Consider the following 13,332-nt stretch of genomic DNA (forward strand, 5'->3'; position numbering starts at 1 on the left):
AATCAGGAAGGTGAGGAAGGTTATACAGTCACCCTTCATGCTGAGCTCTCCAAATACAATGCACCAGTGAAGTGGAAAAAAGGGTCAGTCTTACTCCAGGCCAGCAACAAGTATGAGATAAAGCAAATGGGCTCTGCTGTGGAGTTATTCATGATCTACAGCTGAAGGATGCAGGAGACTACATCTGTGACTCTGGCGATGAGCAAACTATGGCATCCTTGGTAGTGAAAGGTGAAAAAAGCTATCACTTCACCTTTTAGGGAGCTCTAGGTTAGTTTAGATAATTCATATGAAAGATTCAGGGACACTGTGGCAGAAAGACTGTTTATTTTTTTGTAGTAAGGGTTTCTCACTCAACGGTAATCAAGTCTAACAGACTAGGTCTCCACAAAGCTTGTCTGTCAAGACATTATTTCTCCACACTCCATATTTCTTTCTTGGCTCCAAAGAGGCATAGGGCTGCAGGAGTTAGCTGCATAGTGGGATGCCTTCACTTCAAATGCCACTGTACAAAAACCTTGACTCAAGCTATTGTCCATCTGTCCCACAGAATACACCATCCCCTCCTATGTCACCTGCAAGCACCTTCTTATCTTTCTCTTCTATATACATCTGCCACCCAGTTCCTATGAATACACTGTGATTTCTATAACCCTATTTCCTTCCCTTATAAATCCCGTTTCAGCGTTATCTGTGGAGCCACCAAGGTTCTTCTAGACAACTAGACTTGAGAAACAAAAGTTCTACATGTGGCACATTTTAAATGAACCTACCAAAACTCTGTCTTGACCCATCAGTTACATTTCAGTGCAGAGACATCCAACTTTCATTCCTCTTCTGGGTCCAGCTTTCAAATGAGAAGCATTGTAGAATGATATTTTTCTGTGCACCCTCATAAACACCTGGGAACTTAGATATCAAGCATAGGATTTTGAGTTGTGGCTTTGGTGTACCCATTTGGAGTTACATGCCCTTAGATGCTCAAGAGTCCATATCTGTGACCACTCCTGTGTAAAGTGGAACATACTTCCAGAGGTTGTCAGGGTGTGCAGTGCCCAGTGATTCTTGAGTGTTTAGTACTCCTGGAAATCCAACATTCTCTCTCATTCCTAGTTTGGTTTTTAAAGTTTTAATCAAGTTTGGAATGGTCCTACAATTTCACTAAATGCAAGACTTAGTGACACAGTCATCAATGAAGCAAGCTTTTCCTCTGATTTCTCTTGGTTTAGCTTTACCAGTAATCTTCACGCAACCGCTCCAGAACCAGCAAGCTGAAGAAGGTGGCACTGTCACTTTGCATTGTGAAATCTCAAAACCAAATGCCACTGTGCAGTGGAAGAAGGCTGGGACAGTGCTGCGACCAAGTGACAAGTACAAGATGCGCCAATCTGGGTCTGTGGCTGAGCTAACGATTTGCAACTTGAGTGAAGCTGATGCTGGGGAATACATGTGCGATACAGGGGACCAGCAAACCACCGCAGTTGTGCACATGAAAGGTAGGGCTTCACGTGGGAAAATGTGGTACGGAGATCGTTGCTATGGCTGTGGCACACAATTAAGTAATTTGACAGCTAGACATTGTCCTGTGCCCAGAGGGATTTCAGAGACAAGGGTGATTTCAAAGGCATCAGAACTGCAGCAGTTATTTCTAGAGAATCAGAAATGGGTCTTTAGTCAATGGTTTAATGTTTAATGTCTTTAGTCAATGGTTTAATGCTAACGTCACCTACTAAAATCTGTTGACAATGTTTTCACAATACATATATTGCATATAAATGTTGCTATTAAATACACAATATAGTATAACATGCATACTTTTTAGACTATCATATATATGTACATAATACATATGCACACATACATGCATACATAATACATCTGTAAGACTAACATATCACACTATGCATACCCATGCATGTAGTGTTTCGTGCCTTGTGGCCATTAGTTCTTTCAAATAATACAGTACTGTCAAGAATGAGCATAACAAAATGTTTAACCTAGGAAAATAGGAGGCATCACTTGAAAGTAGATATCAAACTCTGTTGACCTTTCCATAAAGAACCAGCAGCAACCATAGTGGAGATGCTGAAGGACGTCACTTCATATGAAGGAGAAGATGCAGTGTTTGAATGCAGGCTGTCACGGGAAACAACTCAGGATGCTCAGTGGTTCCTGGGAGATGTTCCCTTGCAATCCAACGAAATGAATGAGATCAGAGTCCAAGGGACACGTCACACTTTGGTCCTGAGAAAGGTGACACTAGAAGACTGTGGGCCTGTCAGTTTCAAAGTCGGGCAGCATACCTCAGGAGCACAGCTAACAGTCCAAGGTGAGCAGCTTCCTAGGAAGAAGGGTTTAGGAAATACTGGTAAGCACTGCCAATATTGCCTTAGCTTCTGGTGGTGTGTATGTGGGAGCAGGGGTCTCTGGAAATCTCGGGAGATTCAGCTAACCTAATTTAGGCATTTAGAGATAGACATACACATCTGAGCTAGTCATTTTAGACCTTTTAACAGCCTGTAGAGTGAAGCAGACATCCTCTGAGAACCACCCAATTTATCCTAAAACAAGCATCTAATTTATGTTAGAATCAATGCTGAAGAACACCAAGAATATTCTCTGAATTAATTTCCTGCTTAAGATGTTTTCAGATATTTGCTCCGATAAACTTTTCATTAATTTCTATAGAATGATTTTGAAAGGTTGACTGTCAATACTTATCTTGTTTGTTGCCCTTTTATCATGTTCAAAATACAACTCTGGGCACTCAGTTCTGATCTGGGGCAGTGCTGGATTCCCCATTTGCAGCAGTGTCTGTACCGTCTTCCCCACAGTTCCTCCAGTCACCTTTGTAAAGGTTCTCCAAAATTTGGAGCTGCAGGAGGGCAGCACGGCTCACCTGTGCTGTGAGGTGTCCAAGCCCGACATCCCGGTGGAGTGGAAGAAAGGCGCGTCTGTGATCCACTCCAGCCAGAAGTGCAGCATCAAGCGGGAGGGGAACGTGCACACGCTGGTCATTCACGATTTGAACCGTGAGGACTCGGGAGAATACAGCTGCCACACGGCTGATGGGAAGACCACGGCCAGGCTGGAAGTTAAAGGTATGATTTTCTCTTTGCTCAGCAGTTGCAAGACCACAGTTGGAGGAGTACATTCGCTTACTTGGAGCTCCCCAGTACAAGAAAGACACTGAGGTGCTGGAGCAAGTGCAGCAGGGGGACTGGAGAGCATGAAGTAGGAATAGAGGGAATGGCCTCAAGTTGCGCCAGGGGAGGTTCAGGTTGGAAATGAGGAGACATTTCTTCTCAGAAAGAGCAGTCAGGCATTGGAACAGGTTGCCCAGGGAGGTGGTGGTGTCACCGTCCCTGGGGGTGTCCAAGGAAAGGTTGGACCTGGCACTTAGGGATATGATTTAGTGGGGTGATATTGGTAGCAGAGAGATGGTTGGACTAGTTGATCTTGAAGGTCTTTTACAACCTTAATGATTCTCTGATTTTAAGTATAAGGAAAGGCAGGGGCAGCTGGTTTTGTTCAGCTTGGTGAAAAGCAGAGAAGGTTGAGGGGGGACCTCATGGCTGTCTGCAACTACCTAATGGAGGTCTACAGAGAAGAGAGAGACAGACTCCTTGGGGTGCCGAGCAAACAGATGAGGGGCAACAAGTACAAACTGCATTAAAAGAAATTTGGATTTCTTTTGATTAGGAAGATTAGGAAAAAAAGACAAGCAGCCTTTCACAATGAAGGGGTGCTCATTTTTTGGACTTCAAAAATGAGTGTTGAAGTTAGGTGGGAATTCTTTGAAAAAAAAAAAAAGAAAGTTTAGGATATGGGGAAAGAAATGCAGCTCCTGTAGAACTGAATTTTTTTCCTACTGGTTAACTCCTCTCCCTCCTCCTCCACCTCCTCTGTCTGGTTTAGAACTAGACAACCCTCTTCAGGTAAACACAGCCAGAATTGTGCATGAACTTCATGAATGGCATTACCATTCCAGTTCTTACCCGTACTTTAAAAAACAAAACATTTCTCTATTTTCTATTTTTGTTTTGCCTGTTTGTTCCCTTTCCACCATTCTCCCTTTCAAGCCCTACCTGTGCTTTTCAAACACTGGCTGAAAAATGAGGAGGTGGAGGAAGGGCGCACAGCCGTGCTGCACTGTGAGTTGACGAAGCCCAGCGCACCCGTGGAGTGGAGGAAAGGAAATACCGTGCTGCACTCGACCGACAAGTACGAGATCCGGCAAGAGGGGACACGTGTTGAGCTCTTCATCTACGATGCTGAGGCTCAGGATGCTGGGGATTACACGTGTGACTCGGGGGATCAACAGACCACTGCATCACTGCAAGTCAAAGGTAGGAGAAGCCTTGCCTGATGTCAGAGAAGTTACAGCTGTGGCTGCCCTCCGTAGGTTTCAAGTCGAAGTTTAGTCACTGAATTGCTCTGTATCTATGAATTTCAAATATAGGAAGGGGTTTGATCCTCAGTCTGCTCTTTAAAGAAGAATATAGTGTCTTCTAAACCCAATTCTCAGTTGCAATTTTGATCTCACTGTGGAAGTTGAGAGCAAAACTGCAGCTGCTGTTAATGGAGAGTACATACAGGAGAAAAAAAACTTGCTTGCTGACAGTCCTGGCAATAAGAGACAGGAATATTTCACTTATACCTAAACCAGGCCCATTTTAAATGAAGCCAGTATGGCTATTTGTGCCTGAGCAGCCCAAGATCTGTGGCTCTTTGTCTTTTTCTAGTGGCTATGCTACAGGATTTTATAGTTCTATTCATTTTATACTGAATGCTGTCTATTTTAACTCAGACAACAAGATCGTGCTTCTAGATCCTGAGCTTTGCCCCCATAACCAGCATTTTGCTCAGTGTGTGGTTTCAGTGATCCAAATTGCTGTCACTGGTAATTTTGTACCTCTAATTGTTTACATTGAAAATTGTGGTTATGCACACATGAAGCCCCTTATACAGCCCATGACCTCTGCCAATCCTTTACGGGGCAGCAGTGGTCAACTTCACACCAGCAGCCCCATGAGTGTCTGCTATGGCAAAACTCAAACGTCCTGCTCTGGGCTTGGCATTCCCAACTGGCAAATTGTGGTTCAGAAAGACGGGGAATGCCAAGCTGGAGAAAGGAGCATGCAAGTCACTCACCCCTGACCACCGTTACTATTGTGGATGCTTCTCCACTGTAGTACTACCCGTGCTGTTTAATGAAGAACTGAAAAATGTGGAGTCTGAAGAAGGGGGAACAGCTGTCTTGCACTGTGAGATCTCCAAGCCAGACGCCCCAGTTGAGTGGAGAAAAGGAGGGGTCATCATTCAGCCCAGTGACAAGTATGAGATGAAGCTGAAAGGCAGCATTGCCGAGCTGATCATCCATGGTGTGGAGCCTGATGACTGCGGGGATTATACCTGCAGCACTGGATACGAGATCACCACAGGTTCTGTATACGTGCAAGGTAAGATGAAACTTGGGAATGCTCTTATTTTGCTGCCTGAATTTCTTACAAAAATCTTTGGCAGTAACTGCCCAAACTTGTCACAGATGCAAACGGTTGAAACTCCATTTATTTCTTCCCTGATTTCAGTGAAGATATAAACATTTACATTCAGGCTGGGGTTGGACTAATGTGTATAAAATAAAGTAATTCGAGGTAGTGACTGTACTGTGCACCAGAGGAGGCGGTGGTACTGCTTAAAAATATTTTCTTGGAGGAACTGTTATAAAAAATACTGAAATTCTCATTATTATTCATTATGGCTTCTATCATTGTTGATACTTGTATGACTTTTTTACTGTACTGAAAATAAATATCCCATTTAACTCTTAAGCTACCTGTCCGCCTTGCACTGCATACAAATGTCAGTGCGGATGGCTACAACACACAGGACAGCCAGGAACTAGTAATGGAATGATGTCCTTTCAGTGAAACAGTTTTTGCAGACACACACTGCCTTGCAAGTGGTTGATGGATAGAAGGCATTTCTCAATCCCTTAAAGAAAATTTAAGCTCTTTTTTTTCCCAGAACAGCATTACAAGTTCAATTCTCCTGGACAACTTGCACTATTGCTTAAGTTAGTTCTACAGGAAGGAACTTGTGTATGTTTATGCTTGTGTTTTCCTTTGGCACCTTCTCTTGCTCTGTTATACAGAAGAAGAAGCAGTCATAGTTTCTGGTTTAAAGAACACAGACGTCTTTGTGGGTGAGTCGGCCACGTTCACCTGCGAGCTCTCACACCCGGGCGTGAAGAATGTACAGTGGTGGCTCGACGGATCTCCCCTTCACAACAACTTTGTGACTGAAATCTCTGAGCAGGATGGGATAATCCACACTTTAACCCTAAATGATGTGGCGTGCCACGACTCAGGCACTGTCACCTTCAGAGCTGGGTCTCTTATATCTTCTGCTAAATTATTAGTCAAAGGTATTTAGTTGTTAGATAGACAAAGATGGCCACCTCTGGAACTGCTCAGTGCACTACTGCTTCTGCCTTCCTGGCTACCCTTACTAAATCTCTCCACAATTCTTCTGTGGCATGATAATCCTGCAGCTCTCCACTTCTGCAAGTCACCCACGCTCACTCCGGAAGTCTTGTATGTACAAGCACATCAACTTTTTCCACCTTTTTGAATGGTTCATGTGAAGAACGGCTACTGCTTTCACTGGACTTCTCAATGGAACTGAACATACATAGGAGAAGAAACTGTTTTCACCACTGTGGTAGTGCCTGATTTTTTATCCCTCTTCAACATGTTTTTATAATACCACAGAAAATTGTGTGGTTGAATATTCACAGAACTGATCACTGTGCTGCTCCATAGCCTTGTTACTGGTACTGAGCTCAGCATATTCCTGAGACAAGACCTTGTGCATATATGCTGATGGCTTCAGAGCTCACTCTGGAAACCAAATGGTATATGACATTGCAGTAACCCAGTGACAAAGTGGGCCTCATTTGTTGATTGCCAGAATACTAATGTTCATCATTGTACTACCAAAACCTTGTCTGTTGAATGAATATTTTTCTCATTTGGTAAGGGTAGCCACAAGCTGCAAATAACACTGAGCTCCAGACTTCATGGTAAAGCAAGCTGCTTCCCATCCAGCCCATTTATAGCCATTGGGAAAAGTTGTTATTTATCAGACAAAAGTAACAGTTATTTCTTGCTTGGAAAAGGGATTTTTATATATAAACATATATGATATATTGATATGAAGGGTTAAGCATTGTATATTAAAATCTACCCCAAGCTATTCACCATAACACAATTGATCCACAATATGAAACTGAGTCAGGGATTGATGTCTCCTTCTCTGTCTAATGTGTCCCTTGTACATTCAGAAAATGCAACTCTATGCAGAGATAAAATACCAAATCATTTTTACTAATATCAGAATCATGCAGCATCGAGGCAATGTGTAAAACCCACAAACCCCATGTCTGTGTGTATGACTTTTGAGTTTCATATTTCCCGAGACAGAATTTGGTTCCAAGCTCTCTAGGCAAAGAACTCTACTGGGCATAAAGCATAAACTAAAAATAAATGCATCATGAGGTATTCTATTCAGACAGATCAAGGGCTTCTGAGAAGTTTCCTGAAATTTCACAGAATCACAGAATCGTTGATATTGGAACCTCTGGAGATCATCTTATCCAACCCCACAGCTCATGCTACTACACACGTGTGTGGATATTTTGTGCTTCCATTAAGGCAAGATGCAAACACGAATCACAGTAGTATATGACTATCATTGGATTAGGATGAGAGAAGTATTTAAAAAAACGCCAAAATTACACTGTGCTCAGGAACACTTGATTTAGCAGGAAAGTAAAAACTAGTAAAATTCCAACTACTTGTACTAAAAGCCAGTTTCCTGCACTTTATTTTGGCCAGAGATTTAGAAGTAGATCTTTCTTCAAATTAGGCATATTTCAGTCTATCTTTCTATCCATGGTTTGCTCTTCATCAAGGAACAAGTTGTCTTTCAGTTCCACATGCCCCATTCTCGTGATGTAAAGCATGCTTATAACTGGAGATATTTTATAATAAGTGAGATCTTAGGACAGGTTCTTCAGCCTTCACGGTATCACTGCCCTAGAACTGCATTCATTCAATGGCCCATCATGATAACATCTTCATATAGGGGAAGGTAGAAAATGGGACAAGTTTGAAAGAGCTGCAGCCTTCTGACCCCCTTGGGCAGTGAGAATTACAGACCCCAGTGCAACTCTTTGGCTCCTAAGGCCCAAGGAGCTTCCTGCTGCTCTGCAAGGGCAAATAGGGCCACCAAGATCTTATCCCAGCAGTGGGACAGTGTGATGGGGCAGTGGAACCAGGACACCTTCCTTCTTCAAGACCACAGGTGACATTTGCTGCGAGGAGCGCGTCTGCATCTTATGAAATGGGGTGGTAGTGTACTCCCCTGGTTGCAAAGATACCTTCTTGCTTCTTCAGTCCTGGTGTAGCAAAACATCTCCAGGATCTGCCATTGATCTTCCTCTCCATAAACACACAGACACACAGAGTGGTAGAGGGAGACTTAGAGAGCAGGAGCAAGACTTGCAACAAGTTTCTAAGAGACATAAGTAAAACTCTCTTTGCTTCCCAAGGTCTGCGAGTAACATCCCAAGTCCTCCACCCAATGCACCAGTTTCAAGAGGAGCATTCCAGGCAGAGATCCAGTGTAGTTTATTCTAGCCAGTTTGTGAACAGAACGATTTGAAATTTAAGGGCATTTATTAGCTTTCTCTGACTGCCATCTTTTTATGTCCCATTGTAGTATCAGTAGCCCTACCAAGACTTTAAGGAGCTGATGTGGTTCTGCTGAGAAGAATACTGCAGAGACACTTCACTTTTCAAACGCCATTGAGGTTTTTCTTTTCAGCATATATATTGCAGTTTTATGCAGGTGGTCCAATTTGACATCTCAGGAGACATTCCTGGGCTGCTTTGGAAGCTCACAGTATTTTGAGGTTAGATGTATTTACTGTCCTGAAGCTGCCTTTCAAGAAGCAGAAATAGCCTTTTAAAAGAAAGACACCGATTGTTTAAAACAACCTCATGGATCTCACCATCTTCAGAGGAGCTGCCTATCCAGCTGCTCCCAGCATTCTGGGGGCTCTCAATTTGAGACTGCAGTGGTTGGCAGGTGAGAGTTCAACAGGTTCACACAGCTGAGTTTCTAGATCACCTACTGTAAAGGAAATAGCATATTATTTTTACCCAAATTATGTCTCTTCTACAGAGGAACACATAGCTAATCAAAATACTGAGTACCTCTCTCCTGTGAAGTGCCCTTTTTAATTACAACTGACCTGGAACTTTGCTCCCCATACTTCCAAAGACATCTGACACATGGCCATCACCAGCACAGGACAGGAATGTATATCTGCATTTGAGCATTGCATTTCTTTTCAATGAGTGGTTGCTGTCTGCTCATACAGAAGGAGCCTCCTGTAGCTCGTGGCATTTTTTCGTGGCTGTGAGGTTGCACATCACAAGGAAGCACTCTCAGCATCCCATCCACTGTACTCCTGTCCCACACCTGCACTCCTGGCACGTTCTAGGAAGCAGAAGTGGTTCGCACTCCCTGCTTCCTAGCCTAGATGGTGTCAACCATGCTGGGAGGAAAACTAAGCCAGCCTGGAGGAACTCCCAGCAGATGCTCTGTACAGAGGTTCATATTCAGAGCTATTAAAGTGCTGGCCCTAATTGTCGGTGGCCCATGCTCCAGCATGATAGTTGTATTATAATGTGCCAGTTTTGCTTCGGTCCTGCTTGATGCTGATACAAACACAGACTAAACTGCTAATGCCCAGTGTGCCCGGCCAGCTTCCTGCTTGCACTTTCACTCTGCTTGCTTCCCATGGGCTCTGTGCTTGACAAAAGTCTCTAAGTTGCTGTTTCCATGAGGATGCACTAATGCATGTCCTTCCTGACGTGTTGGTTGACAGATCCAACCATTGAAGTGGTCAGTCCCATGCAGGATATAACTGTTGATGAAGATGGCACAGCAGAGTTCATATGCCAATACTCTAGGCCAGTGCACGCCATATGGAAGAAAAATGATCAGGAAATACATGCAGATGGGCAGCGAGTGATTGTCGATCAGGACTGGAATGTAAGCATGCTAATAATTAAACCTACGGTACCAGAAGACAGTGGCATCTATTCTTGTGAAGCTGAAGGCACTAAAGTGATGGCTGCACTTGATGTTCAAGGTGAGGTCTTCCAGCCAAAGAGGAAGACTATCATGGCTTCCCAATAAGAGGTGGAAAAATCATGGCAGCATCTCTCAATAAGTGACACGTTAGAACCCACTCTTTGGTGTTCGCTCCAGTGCTGATAATGATGCTAAAAGTAGTTGGGAGTTAATGGGAATTGAATATGAAGCTGCAGCATTTCGTTGGAGCTTAGTTCTAATTAGTGCTCACTCATTACACCACTTATGCATCACACCTCTCCTACAAGGAACCGGATTTGGCTGCAACATCAGTGCAATGGGATGTGTCCTGCTGAGTTATTGTGGACTCCCAGACATAATGTTGGCCCAAAGCAATAATAAGAATACTTTTTGCTGTTACAGAGTGATTTTTACACGCAGTATGCTCTAAAACTAGTAGCTAATAGAAGGTGTGAAATTTCTTTTTATGGCTAAGCTAAGCTATCATGTTGTTTTACCTGCTTCAAATACCAATTGGTTGGGAAATACCTTCTCACTTGTAATCAGCATTTGTAAGGGAAATTTGTCCTGAGAATCAGCAAATAACAAGGTTAATAATAGGTTTATGATTTTCTGTTGATGTCTCTTAATTTTTTTTCTGCTGTTTGCATATGGGATTCTTATTTTCAGTCACCGGGTGAATTAGTTCAATCAGCAAGGACAGGGGTTCTGATTTGATTTCTGAATTGTCAAGTTTTGTTAGGCAAAATTATGTCTTTTGCCTAATCAGAGCTGTGAGTATAGAACAGCAGCGTATTATTAACTGTAGTATTTGCTACATTGACAAGCACTTTCCATTTTAGGTATTTAAAAATATATTAATGAATATAATCTAAAAACATCCCAGAGGAGGTAGAGGTAGGACCTACAATTATGTGCTTCTCATAGTTAAAGTAGTGCTCCAAAAATACACACAGGAACAGCTTGGCTCTATCCTAACAAAATTATACTTTCTCCAAGGATTTACCAAACCCTCATTGTCCTCCATAAGTATGAATACCATAAAATATAGACCTGTTTTAGTTACTCGTGCATTTTTTTTAATTAAGTAATTTGGCATTATTTTTTACTTTGTTTAGAACAATTCTATGTAATAACTATAGAGATCCTAACCAGGAATGTCTCAGGTCATTAGTTTATATTATGGATCATAATTGATATGACTATATGTATGACTATTGTATGGTATCTGTGTAAACTGTATATACTTAACTGTGGGTTCCCACTGCTGTGCATATAATTTGTCCATGTAGTTGGTCTAACAGAAATTATATTTTCAAGCACCATCCCATGCTTAATTTTGCATCAGGCTGGCTGCTTATGTGCAAATACCAACCAATGCATGCAGCGACTGTGCAGGCAAATGGAGTGTGTAGGTATGGGTATGTTTCTCAGCACACATATAACCACACATGCATGAGAAAATAAAGCTAATACGTTATCACAGAGCCGTTATAATAATTCAAAAATCTGCTATTCAAAATATTGTTAATTTAGATTTTAATTCTTTGCGTGTTTCCTAGAAGCAGACTTGCAAAACGTGTTGTTAACTCCGATGACAGTCACTATAGCTTTGCCAGCTGTAATATCCTCTCATGCTTGCTTTGCATGACAGACAGAAAGGTTGCATTGTGAGCTGCCAGTTGGTTCACATCTTCCCAGCTCTGGTGATAATCGTACTGCCTGGGAGATCTGGGGGAATGGTGCCTGTTGTGGGACAAAAGGACACCGACATTTTTTCTTTATTTGCCAAAACAGAAGTTGGGCTTCTGGAGGAAGTTTAAATAAAATGCTAGAGGTCCCAGGGGTTCATCATTATTTTTAAACCATCTCACTGGTTAAAATGTTTTTAAATATAGTATTGTGTTACAGCCTGGTTGGAAATAACAGCTAAGCCTTCAAGCACACTTTATCACATCCCCGCGCTTTCCATCAGCTTTTCAGGAGTGGGAGTCATCCGGTGCTCCGAGGCTTGTTGATGCTCAGCTGTGCATAGCAGCCCACTAATACCCTTGGGTTTCCTTCCTTGCTAGCCAAGAACAGCATTGTCCAGGGCCTGGAGAATGTGGAAGCAGTGGAAGGAGGAGAAGCCCTGTTTGAATGCTACCTTTCCAAGCCCGAGTGCTGCGATTACAACTGGCTGATTGACGACGAGCCTGCCAAAACTACAGAAAACACTGAGATGGTTTACTTTGAAAATGGGCGCAGGCATCTGCTGCTGCTGAAGAACCTGACTCTCCAGGACAGCTGCAGGGTGACTTTCACGTGCAGCGACGCCATGACCTCAGCCTTCCTGACGGTGAAAGGTAGCCAAAACAAGTGTTGCATGGGGAGGCTTAAACTTCTGGTTGGACAGGGCAAATGAACCAGGAACGTATTATGAAGGGCAGAGAGGAAAAGGCATAAGCTGCTTTCTTTTTATGTGACTTTTCTTCCCACACAATAAATGGATGATATTTTTAAAATGTCCTTTTTTTTTCCCTTGTTCTGTATGCCATGACATGGATATAAGCAGCATCAGCTGGCAGTTAACAGCAAATGACTGTCTTACAATTGTCATTTCTCTGCTGAGTTGAGTTGTGTTTGTGTTTAAATCAGAGCTTCAGAGATGAGTTATATCAGCAACAATTTTATCTCTGTATCCTAGTATTTTATGCTATTACACTGAGACCCCAGGGGATCAGAATCCCTTTCAGAGAATCACAGCATCATCTAGGTTGGAAGAGACCTCCAAGATCATCTAGTCCAACCTCTGACCTAACACTAACAAGTCCTCCACAGCATGGTTTCTTCTTGCCACGTGTCCTGTCAGTGGTAAGATGCTCTGGGAGGGTACAAAATGTCATGTAAGGTGCCAGGTGTAGTCTTATCAGGCTGTAGTTGCTCAATCCATTCATTCCAGCTAGTTGTGAGGAACCACCTGATTTCTTTACAATTCTTAACAAAGCCAATTGTCTCTGCACTGCTGGCTTATGCATTTTCCACTTGCATCGAGGCATTGGGAGCATGATCAGCTTGGGTAACTGTAGGCAAATCTGTGAATTCAGTAAATCCACTTGTCCTAGATTCCTGCTGTACTTTGTAGGGAATTGAGGTATGTTC

At 42.8% G+C, this 13,332-nt stretch overlaps 1 protein-coding gene across 1 annotated transcript in view; it reads left to right on the top strand.

Annotated features, from left to right (window-relative positions):
* OBSCN (obscurin, cytoskeletal calmodulin and titin-interacting RhoGEF) overlaps positions 1 to 13,332 on the top strand; it is a 151,217-nt gene that overhangs the window by 98,590 nt on the left and 39,295 nt on the right. Inside the window, 2 exon segments of the mRNA XM_050709295.1 lie at positions 2,060 to 2,329; positions 12,264 to 12,536. Of these exon segments, the coding sequence (XP_050565252.1) occupies positions 2,060 to 2,329; positions 12,264 to 12,536 (543 nt within the window).

The sequence above is a fragment of the Cygnus atratus genome, chromosome 2 (assembly GCF_013377495.2).
Source record: "Cygnus atratus isolate AKBS03 ecotype Queensland, Australia chromosome 2, CAtr_DNAZoo_HiC_assembly, whole genome shotgun sequence".
NCBI lineage: Eukaryota > Metazoa > Chordata > Aves > Anseriformes > Anatidae > Cygnus > Cygnus atratus.